This window comes from Pocillopora damicornis, chromosome 1 (genome assembly GCF_964200805.1).
Source record: "Pocillopora damicornis chromosome 1, jaPocDami1.2, whole genome shotgun sequence".
NCBI lineage: Eukaryota > Metazoa > Cnidaria > Anthozoa > Scleractinia > Pocilloporidae > Pocillopora > Pocillopora damicornis.
In genome coordinates this window covers 28,506,068-28,524,302 of record NC_142670.1, presented here as the reverse complement: position 1 = coordinate 28,524,302, position 18,235 = coordinate 28,506,068, and the positions used below count along the sequence as shown (strand labels likewise).

Sequence of the window (18,235 nt, the reverse complement as noted above, 5' to 3'; positions counted from 1 at the left end):
TTATACAACTGTTGTTGCTTATCTTACACCTAACAGAAGACATCTCCTAAAAGTAAAAAAAAAACTCATTACACTGACCAAAACTGAACCGTGACCAATGTTATTTAGTTTCTTATATCATCTGACAGTGAACTTACTTAAAATGAACTTACTTAAAATCCATTATCGTCTAAAATGCGGGTCGCGGGTTTTTACTGTACTTTATTTACACCTTTTTTACCATTTTTTACTTTAAGGTACAAGAACTTGGCCTCCAAAGGGCGTACATGGACGACGATTCCGTTTACAAGTACATCAGAAAACTAATGGCCCTCCCGTTCCTCCCGTATCCGGAAATCCAACCGATGTTCGACCTACTCGAGGAGCAGGCCCAAACCGACCAGCTGGGGAGACTTGTCCAGTACATCCGACGACAGTGGATTGAGAGTGAAGTATTCACCCCAAGAAACCGGTGCGTGTACAAGGAGCCCGTCCGCACAAATAACGACCTGGAAGGCTGGCATAACGCCCTCAATCGCAGAGCTGGAGGACAATGCGGTTTGCCCTTATACCTTTTAATTGAGTTATTTGATCGGGAGGCAAAACTCACAGCTATTACAATTAGGCTAGTCTCTGACAACAAACTGAAACGAATTCAACGACGTACAACAAGAAACATTCAGGCAAAACTATTCGCAAGTTGGGAGAAGTATGAGAACAACGAGAAAACCGCTGCTCAACTACTCGGGACGTGCTCGCGTTTGAATGGACCAGCGCGCTCTAACTGATCATGAACGAACTGAACTAGCGTGAAGGAAGCTGAGAATCAGAAGGTTTTGTAAATAGGTTTTGACTAAAGCATTTTTTTGAATCAGAAGGTTTTCTAAATAAGTTTTGCATTGAAAATATTTTGTGAATCAGAAGGTTTTGTAAATAGGTTTTGACTAAAACCATAGTTAGTAGAGGAGACTGGTTATGAAAGTCGGCAATCTTCAGAGCGCGAAACAATGGGGCCGCTTCTGATGTTGAACGTACCTGTCACGTGATCGCGACGGTGCACAACTTTCAAAGATGGCGGATGCAGGAGACGACTTATTCTTGTTCGGCGATGATTTTGAGGCAATTTTAGACCTTCTTGACGAAGATGAATCACTACAGGAACAATTTTCAACTGTTGCTAGTGAAGTAAGTGCCAATTATATAAACATTCACCCGTACTTAGTCTGTTTCCAAAAGAATTACGGAGTTGTACGCGACTGTGCTGTCACGCCAGCCAAAAAACAGTAAATAAAACATTGATCCGACGGTTTCGATGATTCTTTTCCCTCTATACTCTAGCAATTTCATAAAAAATGCGTTCAATTTCTTTAGCAGAAGTGCTCTGGATGCTTTAGGTGCTGAATTTTCCCGATTATACTTTGTTTTGAGAAGACTTCACGGGGCATGCAACGACAACAACAAACTCGATATTGGCAAATGTGTCTTTAGGAAAAAAGACCAGTGACAGTAGATCGTTGAAAGTCGAGGCCTGAAGACTACAATATTATTGAATTATGATTTGATACTTTTTCGTTTTCAGGTCGAATCAACAGAGATCGTGTGCAGCGACTGTGGAAAAAAGTACAAATCAAGAGGAGGCTACCAAAGGCACAGAGCTACAAAGCACAATGCAGATCAAAACGCACATCATTTAACTTTGACGCCAAGCATTCTTGCCGAGATAGTAAACAATGCTTTGAAGAACATTAGTGAAAGGGAAGTGTTTGCAGCAGATCTAAGGAACGAATTAAAACAATATGAATATGAAGAGCCTGGAGGAGAAACACAAGAATTCACTGTGATAAAGAAATTATTTGAAGACTATTTCAAAACTGGGAATGCTGAGAAATTCTATGGCAACTACTATGCTCAAGTACCATTGAAATCTACAATTTTTTTCAAAGGACTGTCTCGTAATGCTGCAACACTTCTTGCGACCAAGGTAGCTGATTTTATTCTATCCTTCTGCAAAGGCATTAAGTCTTCTGACAAAAACCCACCTTCTGTTCAAACAATGCTGTCAGAGAAAGAACAAGCTGGTCTGCAGTATGTTGGTGGATATGTGTTGCATAACTTGCACAAAAAGTATGCAAGAAAGAACACAACTGAGAGCCAACAGGCAATGGCAATCTTGAGAGCTGGTAAACTGGAGCATGGATATGAGAACCAAAAACTGGTATCGAGTTTAAACCGTGGGGGGTTGTGGAACATTACAAAGTATGCACAGAGCATTTTCCTCAAAACAGAGTGTCATTTTAGACAATTAACTTCAGTAAATTCTTTGCAAAAAGTGGATATTGCTGGCATAGTGCATAACACAATAACTGACAGTGCGATATTGTCAAGCTATCAATGTATGGTTTCAGATGCAGAGCTAATACCCAATGTTGAAGTAAGCAACAATGTCTTCCATGCTATTGTATGTTTATATATAAGGGTGCGGTCATTTTCTTGTGCTAAAGACATCATTCAGCGCTACAAAATTAATGCAAAGCAGTCAAAGGGTAAAGCGCTCCGAAAGGAGATCATGAGGAGTCATGAACAAGAAACAGTTAGGCAAGATTAAAATAAAATTTATTATCCTAAGTAAAACATGGCATTGTAAAAAATTTGTTAATTATTTTTTATGAATGTTTTAAAACACTTACATGTATCAATTATCAAGAACATTTGAATTAAGAACTGTTCACATACAATGTAAAGCCGAATTTACCATGCCACGAAAAGTCCTGTGCATGACATGTTTAGAGTCCTGGGCCAGGTTGTTAAAAGCTGAGTTAAGATAACCCAGAATTAGTGCAATAGAGAAATTATCCTGGGAAATGCCTTCTGAAGGACAATTATTTTATGTACTATAATAAAGACAAGACACCTGGTTGTTCATGTTGGATTAAAAGTAAAAAAGAAATGTTTTTGTTAGTCATCATGAATTTGAGAGACCTTTTTCCTGGGAACCTTGTAGCAAAAGAGAGTGATACAAAAATACAGTAAACTTAAAAATTAATAATATTCAGGGCAGTCACTGAGGGCTGTGGGCTGGGGATTCCCCCATCCTTCTCCCTGTGCCCAACTACTATAACTAGCATAAAACTGAAATATCTTACTAGTTGTTCAATTCCCTGCCTTATACATTATTTGTTAAAATTTTTCATTGCCCAGCAACCGGTGGTGACTTCTCTGAATATTGCATTCAACATTTAATTTGTTAATGTTGGATTACAAGTAAAAAAAAAATTGTCAGTCATCACGAATTTCAGTTGCCTTATTAAGTTAGATACAGTAATATTTCGAACTGTTCTACGATAGTCCAGGTACAAAGGATGATCTTCAGGTAAATAGGAACCAAATACTTTCACAGTAAAGCCAAGACTGTCATCCATAATAATTTCCAAACGTGGCAGAACGTACGGATGCACGGTTTTCTTCAGCACAATTTTGTCCTCAAAGATCTTCAGGCTCCAATCACCAAGGCTTTTTAGGTTTTTAACTCGTTGGCAGAGCTCTGAAAATCCCTTGTAGCAGCTGTGTGGTAAAGGCCCCTCGTTACATTTTACAACCGAACGTTCAGGACGTGGTGAAGGCTTGCTGCTTTCATGGCTTTTCTTAGGCATGTTCAGCTTCGGCAAAGCTCCAAATTTGGGCTTATTTTTGGTCATTTTCGCAGATTGATCTATCAAAGAAAAGATAAAATTGTCAAACTTGGAAATAGTCAAACCTAAAACCATATCCACTTTCAGAACGAACTTCAAACAGCAGCAACACTGATCGGTGAAAACTAACTCAAAGCAAATCCGACAATTTAACAAGAAAATACAGATATGTACTTACATATTTCGATATCTTCGGGCGCAAAATGTTTCTCACAGGTATATATTCTATCGCTCTTCAACTGTTCCCTGAAGTTCTGATCAATTTCTCTTGTCTTTTTTATCTCACCAAGCCATTCGTCTCACCATGTTCCATGAGCTTCGTCTTTTGCCACAGGCAACTTCCAAATACCAATTCCCTTCGTTCTTCTGCACGAACCACAGCCAAATACTGAGCAATTAGCCCCTGGCATAACTTTTATATTTCTTGCGAAATGACAACCATATACTGATGAAAATTACGGAGAAACCTAACACATATCGCACAACTAACAAGAAACTACTCGATGGACGCCATGATCGTTTGATAAATGTGCACTGTCGCGATCACGTGACAAAGCAAAAATCAAAACAAAGACATCGGTCTTTGAAGCTCGCCGACTTTCATAACCAGTCTCCTCTACTAACTATGCTAAAACATTTTTTTGAATCAGGTTTTGTAAATAAGTTTTGCACTGAAAATATTTTGTGAATCAGAAGGTTTTGTAAATAGGTTTTCCACTAAAATATTTTGCACTTGTAAATATTTATAAAAGTACGTATTGTAATAAAAATGTTGTTGATATAATACTTGTTATATTTTATTTCTGACTCGTTTTGAAGGCTGGAAAACAAACTCTGATTGTTTCTGAAAAATGTTAACTCGTTAATTCACATCGTAACGCTTTTTCAAGTAAAATTTTGAGTTATACATTTTTGGAACACATTTGGAAGCCATCGGAGTTTGTTATTCAACAGTTTTAAATTACCGCGATGTTTGTGCTCACACGCCGGCTTTTTCTGGATCTGTCAAAAATATGCAAATTGTTTGGAAGTCAGCCAAGTGAAACTAGCATTAACTTAAAATTGTTCTGACCCAAGTATCAGCATTACATCCGAAGCATCAGTAAGCACCCTTTTTACTAAGCTATTACTGAGTTATTACTAGATATTTGGCGTTGGCGAAGTGACCAGTAGGACGTTGGCCAAGCGACTCATCGCGTTGGCGAAGCGAACAAAGACGTTGGCGAACGTGACGTTGGCGAAATCACCGCAATTCATTTGATCCGTCGAGGCATGATAATTTATGCAATAACAATAAACAAATATACCCTTTAGAACAAAAACAGGAATTAAAGGTTGTAAGAGCATATCCATCTCTTTTTAAAGGAGGGTTAGTATTAATTGTGAAAAAAGAAAAAGAAAGTAGAAGAGTAACCCAAAAAACTCAGGAAGGAATAGAATGTCACATTGGGGGAGAGAAAAACACCACCACCCATCCCCTCATTCCCTTTTTCTGCCCTCATGTTTTCTCAACACAGTCGAATAAGGAAAACCAACAACAGTTTTATATTTTTGCGTGGTTTCCTTTCGTACGCAATATCCGCTGATTTTTTTCCCTTTGCACGCGCGAATCTGCGCGAGATCGCGCGAGTAGTATCGCGATTGGCATGCTTTGCATAACAGCGAACGTCCCAGTCAAGGGTTCAGAAACAAGATGGACGACATATATGCTGATTAAAGTTAAACAAAAACTTAAATTTGCAGCTATGATTTCAACATCAAACTTAAAAATACTTTCTAGACTGACTCTTTCTCAATGCTTTGTGACAAGAAGCCTTCGAACCAGCGCGATCGCTGTTCAAAACACGCAGAAGAAAGAACTTGGCGATCGACAAAGGCTGGTCATCTTGGGAACTGGTTGGGGAAGCTACAGCGTGTTGAAACAAATCGACAAGAAACTATTTGATGTTATTGTGGTCAGTCCTCGTAACCACTTTCTTTTTACACCGCTGTTGTGTAGCACAACCGTAGGAACGTTGGAATTTCGAAGTATTATCGAGCCGGTGAGAAACACTGGCTTTAGAGACGAGCATCACTTTCAACAAGCAGAGGCCGTAGAGTTGCTTCCAGATGAACATACGGTGGTCTGCAAGAGTACTTTGAACGGTGATCGATACGATTTGAAGTACGATAAACTGGTCATTGGCGTAGGAGCTGTTAGCAATACATTTGGCGTTCCGGGCGTTTACGATCATGCCTTCTTTCTCAAGGAAATTTCGGATGCAAGGATGATCAGGAATCAAATTCTCAAAAATTTTGAATTGGCAATGCAGCCCGGCGTCAGCGAAGAAGAGAAAAAGCGCCTGCTACATTTTGTCATAGTTGGGGGTGGCCCCACTGGGGTGGAGTTTGGTGCTGAGTTGTATGACTTTGTGAAACAAGATGTGACAAGGCTGTATGTTCATGAGCGCAGCAATGTGAGAGTGACTCTGATTGAGGCAAGGCAGATCCTGCCATCTTTTGATGAAAAACTCAGAACCTTTGCAGAAAGCAAGATGAGACAGAGAGATCAGTTTGAACTTCTCCAGAGCAGTGTAACTCAAGTATGTGCTGATCACATTCAGTTGAAAGATGGAGAAAAATTGCCTTGTGGTTTGGTGGTGTGGTCAACTGGCCTTGCTCCGAGGCCATTCACTGGTAAGCACAGCAGGCTTTGGAGTCTTTATCAACTGAAGTTAACCCTTTAACTCCCAAGATCTGACTAGTAATTTTCCCCTCTCGTTGCTACACATTTCCTTGTCAATTAGTTATGAGAATTTGGTGTTAGATCAAGATAACAATTTGTACCTGATAAGGTTGATTGTTCTCAGAACCTGTTTGCTATATAATGTATGGAAATTATAGGGAGAAATTACATGTTCATCACTTCTAGGAGTTAAAGGGTTAAAAGTAATGAAGGATTGCTTTGGTTTTCATGTCACCTTGTTCTTTGATTGGTCTAGAAAACTTTTGTCATCCTCATCAAATGAGATGCACATATTCTTTGGATTTGATCATTCATATAAATTTTGAAGGGTTTAGGCAGCTTTTAAGTACTTAGTTTGAATTCTCATTAGCTCTTTCTGTTATTTTTTTTGCTTTGATTGCCTATCATAATCAAGCTTTCATATATAAGCTAGCACTTAGAGAGAAGGTGGACAACAGGTGAGAGAGCAGATGAGGGGGAAGAGAGAATCTGCAGGGGACTGACCAACTACCTTGAAACCTCTTTTATATTAAATTGAAGCTCTGCTCTGTATGTCAAAAGATATCTGAAAAAACAGACAACTACACACAAAGCTGTAATTGTAGAAACATTTTATTTAATTACATAGTATGCCAGTATAGGAGCAATAATGTTTTTTGTGTCTCCCCTCCACTTCTAAATCAAATTGGATTGGAAAACAAAATGCTATTACTCCATTCATTATTTTGCCCTGTTTGAGGGAAGATTTGTCAATAACACAAATGACCAAAAAAGTTAACAGATGGGGTCATTAGAATTTACATACAAAAACAGGAACATGAGAACATAACATAAATTTAAAAAGGATTAACAGGCTGCACAGCTCGCAGTATTGTCTGCTCATCACCACACACACTAGAGCAACACGTCCTTTCAGCAATAAGGGGCTAGGAAGGGAGAAACTTAAAAATCACAAGTTCAAGTTCTATGTAAGAGAAGAATGTGTGTTTATCAAAAATACAGACTATGTATCAGAGCTGACACCCTCTGATTACTGCACGTGGGTTTGCAAGCTAACTTAGCTAAGTAACCCAAAATCAAACCAGAAAGACAGTGATGATCTATTGAAAACTAAATACCCATCACTAGCTAAATTTCGACAATGTTTGCTCATGTCAAACCTTATGAAAAGTGACAAGTGATCAAATAGCTACTTTTTTATTTGTAGTTTCAATTAAATTTTTTTTCGCATTTATTTTATTTTAGCTTCAGTTACACTACCCAAGAACAACAACAGTCAGCTGGTAGTTGATAAGTTTCTCAGAGTCCAAAGAATTGATGATGGCTCAATATTTGCAATTGGCGACTGCTCCTTTATTGAGGCCAATCCATACCCCTGCACTGCCCAGGTAGCAGAGAGGGAGGGTAGCTATGTGGCCAAATCCCTGGGGCTCTCAGCTCAAGGGAGGGGCTCAGAGGTGGAGCCCTTCTCCTGGAGGAACATTGGTATGCTGGCTTATCTTGGAGATTATCAAGGACTGGCTGATTTTCCCACAAGCAAGTTGCAAGGCTTTAAATCATGGATTCTTTGGAGATCGGTGTACTTTACCAAACTTGGGAGCTGGAGGTTGAGATTTCAGGTACCCTTTGATTGGATGAGAACCTTCATTTGGGGCAGAGATGTTTCTCAGTTTTGAACAGACCTTAACACTTTCACTCCCAGATCTCAATAGTAATTCTCCTTACTGACTGCCATATAACTGTTAGGATGTTAGTTTAGAGAATTTAGTGCATCCCTTTGTTCTCATCACTTTTCTGCTCGATATTGTACTGATACTGCAAATAGAAATTCTGCCTTGGTCAGTGATGAGAATTAAAGGGTTAGCATTTTGCCACAAAAAAAAATGTGTAAGCAATGGGATAGGCACAAGACTGGTTAATGTTAAGGATAACAGTCACATTTCATGCATATATGGACCAAGGAAGAGGAACTATAACTCAAATTCTGGAATGCTCACAAGTACAGCTCTTTTCAAATTCTCTTTCAGCATCACAAATTAATTTCTATTCACATGAACTTACTCAAGGTAAAGGCAAGTGTGGGTAAAACAAGTTTTGTACAGTAAAATATGTAAATATGTTGATATAAATATAAATACAATGCATAATATGAGAAGCACAATATATGAACCAGCTCTTCAAATGTATTTTTATCTTTACATAAACTGAATACTTTATCATGAATTCATTTTTATTCTAATTTAATATTTGGTAGTTCAAACATCAATTCATTGGCTAGAGATTGTAATTCACATACATTTTGCATGAAGGCATCAAGTGAGCATAATAATATGTCTTTATTGCTTACATTAAATATGATAATGAAGCAATTGAGTTGACCATAATTTTTTTAGAAGCTTGTGACATCTGTAACATATAGACTAGAATTATCACATTCTATTCTAATTCAATGAACCACTGTTACACAACAGAGATCTAAATCTTGCATTTATAGATTCATTCAGTGTCAATAAATTGGTCAGTAAAGTAATCATTTTAGCATGGTTTGTAATGTTTTCAAACTGCCTGAATTGTTTGGAACAAATAGAGTGGTTTAGATAGTTATGCTAATTTAATTATCCTTGCTTTCTCTCTCAATTTACTGCGCATTGTATTTGCTTTCCTGGACCTTTCCAGTTTCCCCGAATTTTTCACTTTTGCATAAGCATGCATCACACCCAGGTGTCAATGTGTTAGAGAATATCTCTAACTGACTTCAAGGGGAGCAGGGGCCCCACTTGACTAAATATCAGACACGTACAACCAAGCAGTAGTTTATAAAAATATCCTAACTGAAATATCACGTGATCATTGCTTCCTCTCAGTTAATAAATCAGATGAATTTGATGAATTTGATTTTAAATCTGGTTTGTTGACTGTTACCTTAAAATGTTTCTTCCCACAGCTTCGTGCAGTTAGTAAAACTAAGCGCAAAAGTACACGGCGCAAGTGTAGCAGAGGAGTGAAGAACGAGGGAGGTTTGGGTCGGGTCGCGTAATTTGCGCGACCCGTCGCAAACCTCTCTCGCTTTTTACTCCGCCTCTACAAAACATCGCGCCCTTTACTACTTTGCTACGCTTTACTACTTTGCTACGCTTTACTAGCTGGACGCCCGGAACAGGCCACCCTCAGTTCAGATATTATAGCAAACTTTAATGATTGAATACAGATGTACTCTTACTTGGAACGGTATGTCAAATGAGGCTGAGCAAACAATTAGTTTAAGCAATTTTTTATGCAATAGTACATCGGATACGATTTATTATGAGACATTTTACTGTTCATTTCTTAAATTAATTAACTCTTACAGTAATAATAATTATAGTGCTATTATATTTTCCAGCAGTCGTAGTGAACGGCTACTTGGGAGAGCACTTGTTGGTGATAATGGAAACCGTGGACATTTTTCATGCCGTGTTGCATTTGGGTTCACTTGTATTCTCGAAGGAAGGCAATGAAACTAGTGTCCCTTCTAGTACAGGTCGTAGGAAGCTCCAGCTCTTGTTCAATTACTTTCTTAGACTTGACCGTCTAACTCCCGTGAGTGACCAAGACAGAATTTCTCCTTACTATATCAATATAATATCATGCAGACAAGTGATGAGTATAAAGAAAAACATCAATTATGGGATTACTAACTAATCCGATACCAAATTCTCCAAATTAACATAATGAGAATCATTTGGCAGACAGTAAAGAGAATTACTAGTGAGATCTTGGGAGTTAAAGGGTTGATCAGTGGCGATAAAAATAGCAGTTTCACAATTTTGAGGTTTCTATATTTCTCACAATGACTGCTAACAAAAAAGGGTCGGAGCTCCTTTAAAATGATTAAAATCTTGACGACCTGTTGATTATAATTAAAATAGTATTTCAATGACCTTGTCATGTTTGTGTTCCATCTTACAATTCCGACAATACGGCCCAGCACCAAACAGTCCTACAGCACTGTTGACTACACCGTACGATGGAAATCAACTGCTAAATCGTCTACTGTTGGTCTGCTGCTCGATAACACTGGAGGGTCACAAACAAAGGGTTGATCTATTCAAAAGGGAGAATTGCTCCAAGAGCAAAACACCTGAGGTAATCTGTAAGGATCGTTTTCAGGATCGGTTTACAAACAGCACACCTAAGCCATCTTTTCCCAGATTACTTAGAAAGAGAAACGATAAACAACCAGGGCATCACACAAAATTACAATAAACCTGATGACAAGAAGAGATCTTGATCCACATTCAATTTTTCCCCTTTTGTCAGCTTAAAATAGTTAAGTGACTTGACTGGACCCTAACGTCAGGACGGGACAAACGGATGACGCTAGAAATGTCACCTATCTAAGAATAGGCAATCGCCTAGGAAAGAATTTAGAAGTCATAAAGTCATGTTTTTGAATGAAGAAGCCTTAAAGTATTCAGCGTTTTCTAATAATATTTGCAAGACCATCTTTCTCAGTTTTATACATTGAGGTCAGAAATAATCAGTTATGTGAAAACTTTGATTTAAACGCTCGTAAGTGGCGATACAAGCAAATGTTGACATCAGGGGGACATACAGAGGTCATCCGCTCGGGTGGTGCATAAATTTAATCACTTACAGCCCCGCCCTCTGCTGCAAATGTCAAATGATGTCATGAGTTGCTGTCTTCCGATCGGCTAAACTAAGACAAATGATCGTAATGTCGGCAGTATAATTTCGTTTAGCTTTGGAGAAATTTTGTCGGAAATGAATTTGACTTGCTCCATGTTAGCCCTATGGCCAATTGTTGTCCTCTGGTCATTTAGAGCCTCAGTTGGGCAAATTAAAAGAGGCACCGACAATTGGAGTTCTGCCCCTCAAGCCGGGTACGATCTAAGCACAAGGTTTCACCAGAGATCACCAGTCTACAACCTTAAACATGAAGTGAAGACCTCAAGCAGAGCGATACCATTACAAAGCGGACTTGGAAGCAAATGGACTGTTCTTCAAAACTGGAACCCTCCTAGAACAATAATGTTATCTACGTCCAGTTCTAGAATGAAAATACCTGCATTGGCATCACGATTTGAGAAAGGAGCTAACAGTAGACCTTATGTTCCAAAAGTATGGAGTTCACCGAGACCGAAACTTTATCAAAGAAGATTCTATAGCCCCAGACGTAGATCTAAGATCACAGCCGCTGTTTTGGGACCAGCAAAGATAAATGGATACAGGCACAATATCTATCAATATTGGAACCATCCAAGCCTAGGCCCTCACCAAAGACCTGACCAAACTCCGAAGCGAGAAGTGCAGAAGACGAAATTTCCATTCCAACTCCAGTATGATGTTAGAGAGTATGGTGATGTTAGCCGAAATCCCAACCAGAAACTGGCCTATGATGCAGCTGACTATCCACCAATCTGGAACCGTCAAACAGCTATTCCTGTCGATAAGCAGTTTCGTGTTGCCAGAGATAGCATCAGAAAGACAAGTTCGCCATTTGTTGGCCAGAATGGTTTCAGGAAAGGAGAAAAACTTCGTAAAGACTGGATCCCTCTTAAACCCGGACTTTTTATTCCACTTTATGGTTCTGCAGCAATGACGAGAAATTTCCCCATGATGATGCACACTCGCGTAGGCCTGAATCCATATGAATCGAGTATCTCGCCCAAAGCTCCTAGCTGGTTGTTTAAAATGCAGCGCAATCGAATATCTCACATCAAAAAGATGAGCAGAATTCCAGCTCGTGCGTTAATTTTGTCCTCAGAAAACGGGAGGGCCACTCCAGGCCTCTACATACCAAGCTTAGCAAATAACTACCATCAGCGAGAATTAGCATTGCAGCGAGAGTTAGAACCTGAGTCCAGTCAAGATCTGAAAAATGCATATGACAGCAGTGACACTGCACTTCCAAACGTGTTAGGAGAGGTTAATCTTGGTGGAAGTAACTTGATTTCTGAGAGTGCACTGAACCAGCCCGCCTCGTCGAATTCAGGGTACAGGACATCCGGAGCAGAAGAAGAAGGAAGACCAGTACCAAGAACTTCGTATGGAACTACGAGCTACATAAGAAGGAAAAGCAGACTAAATGATCCGAAGCTGATCAGGTTAAGGCACATTCTTCGTAATATGAAGAAGCGGAGTCTTGATCTAACAAAAGCTCACAGAAATGATGACTTAAGTAGCTATACGCTAGGAGAAACACAAATATTGCACGATTCAAATGATGCTCGTCTTTTTGATAAACGTAACGTCAATGACAAGATAGAGAGGAGATTTTCCATGCGTAAAGCGAAGGGAAGACGGAACTGGGGCGCTCTCAATGAATTTGCATCTAACGTTACGCGGGCATCTATGATTTTATTAAAGCAAAGAAAGCAGAACATGCGCAAAAGGGCACTTCAGCAGCCAGATGATCTTTTTCGAAACTCGACTGCAAAAATCGCGAAGGGGAGGTCACCTGGGACTGCAACAGTTGAAGGTGTACCAGCGGTTTTGAAAAAGGACAAGAAAAGGAAGAAGTCACCTTCGTTATCACCAGAAAACGTTTCGTCAAATATGCATCATGCGCTTCATCCTAGCAAACGAAAGAAAAATAAACAAAAACATGCTAGGAATTTCATAAATGTAAACGGCGGTGGAATATACTTCAATACAAGAAACGCGTACCTAAATCGCCACTTAGCACCTTTTCATGACAATGGTGCGACAGAAAGATACGAGCCATTCTTCAATACTAGAGGGCCCTTTGAAGCCCACCAAATGGCTATGGCGAGACGTATGCGTGCGATGCGGTCACGTGGGTTGTTTCATTCCTTAGGCAATATTAACCCACGGTTTTTTTCTTACAGTCCATTTCGGTTTCCATTGATGCCTATGCCTCAGCAGTTTATGGCGATGCAACGATTTGGATTACCAGTACGAAACTTTCCATCTGAGTACAGGACGCTACCTTTTCCGTCGACCCAGAATAATTTTGGCATTCCTTGGTACATGAGAGTACAAAACAGGCTGACAGAGACACAAGGAGGGGAGACTGAGGAGGTCGAAAAAGCAACTCCACATGACTCCCACGACCAAACTGTAATACCGCAAACCAGTGAAGGTTTCAAGACTTCAATCTCCTCACAAGTAGGCAAAGGCAACTACGCTGAAAGCTTTCAAAGCCCTACGACAGAACTATCCTCCCAGATCCTTAAAATAGAGAACAATAGGGCATTTGAAGGGCAGCCTATACTTAACGCAGAAGGCGTCGATACTAGTAATCCAGGCCTAGACGGAAAGGCGACGAATGTGCAGTTGACGGGAATCCAAGTGACAGATCAATCAGCCACCATGCTCAACAAGTGGTACCCTCTGCGCAAAGGCAAAGTTTCACTTATGTCTGATCCTCGAAAGTATACCTCTCAATGGCCATCTCGTCTCCCAGGATTAGATTTGGTTGCTAATTCTGACAACCTTCGGTCAAGAGATGACTTTCCAGCCATATATACGCCTGGAATTTTCAATGCTTTTTACCCTAAAAATTATCAGAATTATCGTTCTCCTCCTTATAAAGATGATGTCTCAGAAGAGGGTAACATAGGAGTGGAAGAGTATAGCCGGGGTACTGAGACACCGCCGACTGTACCATCTGTGAATCAAGGCTTTAAGTTTCACGACATATTGGGTCAGGAATATATTCCAAGTCCTGTTCCATATCATACATCCCCATTCAAGAATCACTTTTATAAAAATTTTCCGAACATTGGAAGGAGACGAATTCTCAGGAAACGTGAGGTTCGCCGTGGTAAGACACATGCCCATAAGCACCATGAAGTGTTTAATGGGCCATTCTCTTATGGGCGCCAAAGAAAGTTTAAGTCAAGTTTTAAATTATTGGACACAAACCAAAGGGAATATTCGAAGATAGAAGCGGGAGGTACACAAGCACATTTAAATGAGACAGATATTCACAACAAGAAAACAGTTTCAGGTGAGTATTCCTCAAAAACGAAATAAAATGGAAATAGAAGATCAACACGAAGTTTTCTAAATACGAAGCGTTATTTCATATAGGATCTAAAATCGTTCTCTTCTTTTCTCCTCTTTTTTTTCAGTTGCTAACGACCCAAGAACACAAATAGTCTATCCCGTGGAGGATCCAATGAACGAGATCTTGAGCAAAGGATATTCAATAGCGCCTAGATCGTATGGCGTAGACGTTTCACCGGGAATTGCACCATGGCCCTTAACATATACTCCCGTTGTACCACAGCAAATTTTTCGACGCTTTCCATTGCTCGCTTTTCCAAAGGGCCCACCACGATCATTGATGGAACTCTCTCAAGCGGTAGATCAGTTCCCAGACAAAGTCTCAGCCGGTGCAAACACTCCATATGGTACAAGCCGACAGGCTTCATACACAGGCAATGGTCCTGCAAGGTCGTGGCAAGAAGTCGGAAATCAGCCAAACACTGTCAGTGCAACTTTGAATATTCTTCGTAGTCAAGAGGCTTTGGGATCCTCCGAGAAACCCACAGAGGAGATGCCAAGAGACGAAGGAAGTGAGGAAAATGAAACCGGCCAGAAAGGATCTCAGTCTTCAACTTTTTCACTGAACGCGAATGGCTTCCCAGAAATACTCCAACAGTCTATACCGGGGTTTGCAAGCCATAGCTACTCGGAATTTCCAGAAGAAGCTGCACAGGCTACGCCAGAAAACGAGCAGCTCGAAAAAGGCACTCATGGTTTATCTGATGGAGAAGAATCATATTCGGAAGCGGGGAAATCCATTGATGACGGGGAACGAAATGAGGGTGGAGAAAGCGACTCAAATTTCACTCCAGGATTACTTGGCGGCTTAGATACCATGCAGACAGGTTTACTCAAGCAACAGTTTGATAGCACCCCTTCCCCGAAAGGGCGAGTAATGGTTAGTTCTCGTACATTTGGGCCTCACCAGGAGGGAAGGAGAGTACATTCTCCTACATCAGCCGAACGAGAAAGAGCTGATTTACGGCAAAATGTTAAGGCACCTCAGAATTCTCTTTTGCAGGAACGGGCTACATTTAGCACTAATCGAGATGTTCACAAAAATGTTCCAGGGGGTGTTCAAGAAAATGGTTTTGATGCGACAGTCCCAGGAAGAAATAGCCACATGCTGACTCTGCCGAATCTTTCTTTAAACTCCATCGAAAAACTAATCGATTCAGCGGCTGAGGAACAATCGGCAATTGATGACAAAACAAGTACAGGCCATAGTTATGGTTCACGTTGGAGGGGTGAGGCAAATGAACAATTTAATGATGACAATCTAAATAATCATGGTTATCTTGCTAAATTAGGTCAAGGCGTTCTCAAGAAAAATGGGGAAAACATACACAATTTAGACTGGAAATCGCCTCTTCTAAGTCAGTCACAGACACCCTTCGATTTCAATTGGAAACTTGAAAGAGCTCTTACACAATGGAAAGGACCAGCCTATTCAAGACCAGATACCGCTAATATGGAAGGGAATTTGGCAGATGATCAGCCTGAAAATGCCATTGTGAAACCGAAAGGATCAAATGATAACCCCGATGTTGTTCCCGGCTATACATTTGATACTCAGGGACAACGCTCCGTGCCGCTCTTTCTGCCTAACCCACCATCCGACCTTGCTAATGACAGCAATGCAGAAACAGTGTTAATGGTACCTGCACCAGGAAACAAGGCAAAAGAAGAAGCAGATTCTACGAAATCTGGTGCAAAAAAGGAAACCATTTTTAACAAAACGATCCAAAAGAAAACATTTAAGGGCTAGAGAGAGAATGTTAAAGATTTCTTGTGTCTTTAAGTATTACAAATTTTTAACTATTAGTTTTGAAAATACGTTCTTCATATTCCGCATCTGAAGAGTCTAAGATTGAAGACACCCGTTAATCAACATAGGATATACATTAATTTCGTTTGCTCAGAGTAACTTCCTATTGAGATTCTGCTAGCGCAACAATAGCATAAAAGTATATTAAATAAATATTATATATAAGTGAAGGAATCAAAGACGACGCATCGATTCTCTGTCACTCTGAGTTTCGCGCCTAAGCGCTCGTCAGACAGAACTTTATTCAATGAAGAACATACCTCCCTATACCAACAAATTAAATGAGTAGCTAATTAATTCACTAGTGTGATGATCTAATCTATGTGAGAAATAAAGATTCTATAGAGCTATTGTTATCGGCTTGTGAAATTTGCCAAGTAAAACTTGTTCTCGTGGCGGCATTTAGAAATGAGTTCTTTTCTTCTTTTAAAGAAAGACGGTTTCTTAGCTCTAACTAAATAAAGTTTTACTGTAAGTCACAAGTGGCACCGCTTGCTTTTGTTGCTGTAGGCCGGGGCGGTCGCTAAAACACTCCAGTTTATTGTAAAATTGGCGTTGCTGTCTTTGAGTGTCCAGATATGCTTTGATAGTTCCATGCTGTTTGAATAATTTCTGTTCCGAAAAGAAAGTTTGTGTTGTGTGTAACGTTGCTTAAAAGATCCTTCAGTAAGTCCAGTGTAATTCTTTCCGGTTGTGTCATTTTCTGTTGTTACGTTGGCGTTGTAGACGACGCTTGAAGTGAGGCAGTTGTTTTCAGAGGGCAGTCGTTTTTTTTCCTGCAGTTGCATTTGTTTTCCGTGGAGGGTGTCTTGCTTGTTTCGAGGATTTTTCTGTTGTGCTTCTTAATTATGGTTTGTAGGTTGTCTGTGCAGCTATAACTAACTTTCATGTTGTTTTTGTTGAAAATTTTGCTGTACCGATGATTTTTCGGGAAATGTTTACTGACGAGGTTCAGAAACTCTCTGCCGATGTTTGTTTGTACATTCATGCTGAAGGGCGGATTAAACCAAATTATGTTTCTTTGTCTGTTCTTGCGGCTGTTTTGTACGGTGTGGGTTACAGGTTTCTTGCGTTTTCTTTGCGTTTCTTATAAATTTCCAACTTCAAGACTTTGGCCATATTGAGAAGTCACAGAGGATAAAAAAAAAAACTCGTAACGTTACCTTCCACAACTAGAGTGAGAAGTTCTCTATAGCCTTCTAACCTGTTTGTTAGCTCGTGAATCAGCGCACTGCCGACTCTTCTAGTCCTCAGAATTCAATATCAGTTTTCCCTTAGTTTTTCACTGTTTGTAGGAATACGAGTAAAAAATTTGCTCGTTGGAGAAGACACAACTTCCACTAGCATTTTTCCTACCTTTTCTTCCTTAAGCTTTGCAAAGGCCTGCATGGTTTGAAATTACGATAACTATTACGTAGTCATATCTGTAACAGCATTGCAACTGTTATTATCTCAAGTCGGCACAATCTCAATACAAACAATAAAATATTTACTAATAACGAGTTTGTTCGCTATACTAGAGGCTTATCTGGCTGGGGTTTATTTTGGTTTCCGCAGCATTAAGTGGCTAGGAATGTTGTCACTTCCCTCGAATGTGATGCTAGGTAATCGCTGGTTTTCCACAAGCATTTTCTCTTCTCAAGAGCGCAACTAGGGGGGGAGGGAGGGAGGACTTTCTGTCGTGCCCGTAACCTCCCCTTTGTAAGCCTTTTTTAAGCAAACAACCTACAATATTTAGACGGCGATAACTGGTGAGTACCCTCTGTTTGACATATTGTACCCCTCCCCGCCTCTTAGGAATGCAACACATAAACCCGACCAGGGCTCAAAACCTAACCTTTCGGCCCCAAATTCAGAGTGCTAGTCACCAGGTCACCACCTTTTTCACGAAAAAGAAGAAAATTATTGATATTTGTTTTTACAGTGGGCGTGAGTTAACTGTCATTATGTTGTTATCTAAACTTAGGAGCTTACAAGAGTACTCCGAGTGAAGTATCT

The 18,235-nt window shown here is 40.0% G+C and overlaps 4 protein-coding genes and 1 pseudogene across 5 annotated transcripts; 4 read left to right on the top strand and 1 right to left on the bottom strand.

The window, feature by feature from the left end:
• Positions 1-130: 130 nt before the first annotated feature.
• LOC149053132 (uncharacterized) lies at positions 131-891 on the top strand. Its single transcript, XM_089190824.1, has one exon. The coding sequence runs from the start codon at positions 267-269 to the stop codon at positions 765-767; it is 501 nt and encodes a 166-aa protein (XP_089046950.1). The 5' UTR covers positions 131-266; the 3' UTR covers positions 768-891.
• Positions 892-931: 40 nt separating this feature from the next.
• On the top strand, positions 932-2,926 carry LOC149053131 (uncharacterized). The gene is made up of 2 exons (XM_089190815.1): positions 932-1,164; positions 1,559-2,926. Exons 1-2 carry the CDS (start codon positions 1,051-1,053, stop codon positions 2,582-2,584), a joined length of 1,140 nt encoding a protein of 379 aa, XP_089046941.1. The 5' UTR covers positions 932-1,050; the 3' UTR covers positions 2,585-2,926.
• A 157-nt stretch (positions 2,927-3,083) lies between these two features.
• LOC149053130 (uncharacterized) lies at positions 3,084-4,216 on the bottom strand (annotated as a pseudogene). The gene is made up of 2 exons (XR_016182069.1): positions 3,847-4,216; positions 3,084-3,688 (listed from the first exon to the last, which is right to left on the bottom strand). The product of XR_016182069.1 is annotated as an uncharacterized LOC149053130 (transcript).
• Positions 4,217-5,340: 1,124 nt separating this feature from the next.
• On the top strand, positions 5,341-8,929 carry LOC113687155 (putative NADH dehydrogenase). Its single transcript, XM_027204862.2, has 2 exons — positions 5,341-6,344; positions 7,639-8,929. The coding sequence occupies exons 1-2, from the start codon at positions 5,375-5,377 to the stop codon at positions 8,067-8,069; spliced, it is 1,401 nt and encodes a 466-aa protein (XP_027060663.2). The 5' UTR covers positions 5,341-5,374; the 3' UTR covers positions 8,070-8,929.
• Positions 8,930-11,092: 2,163 nt separating this feature from the next.
• Positions 11,093-17,714, top strand: LOC113687156 (uncharacterized). Its single transcript, XM_027204863.2, has 2 exons — positions 11,093-14,368; positions 14,493-17,714. Exons 1-2 carry the CDS (start codon positions 11,158-11,160, stop codon positions 16,175-16,177), a joined length of 4,896 nt encoding a protein of 1,631 aa, XP_027060664.2. The 5' UTR covers positions 11,093-11,157; the 3' UTR covers positions 16,178-17,714.
• The last annotated feature ends 521 nt before the right edge of the window (positions 17,715-18,235 follow it).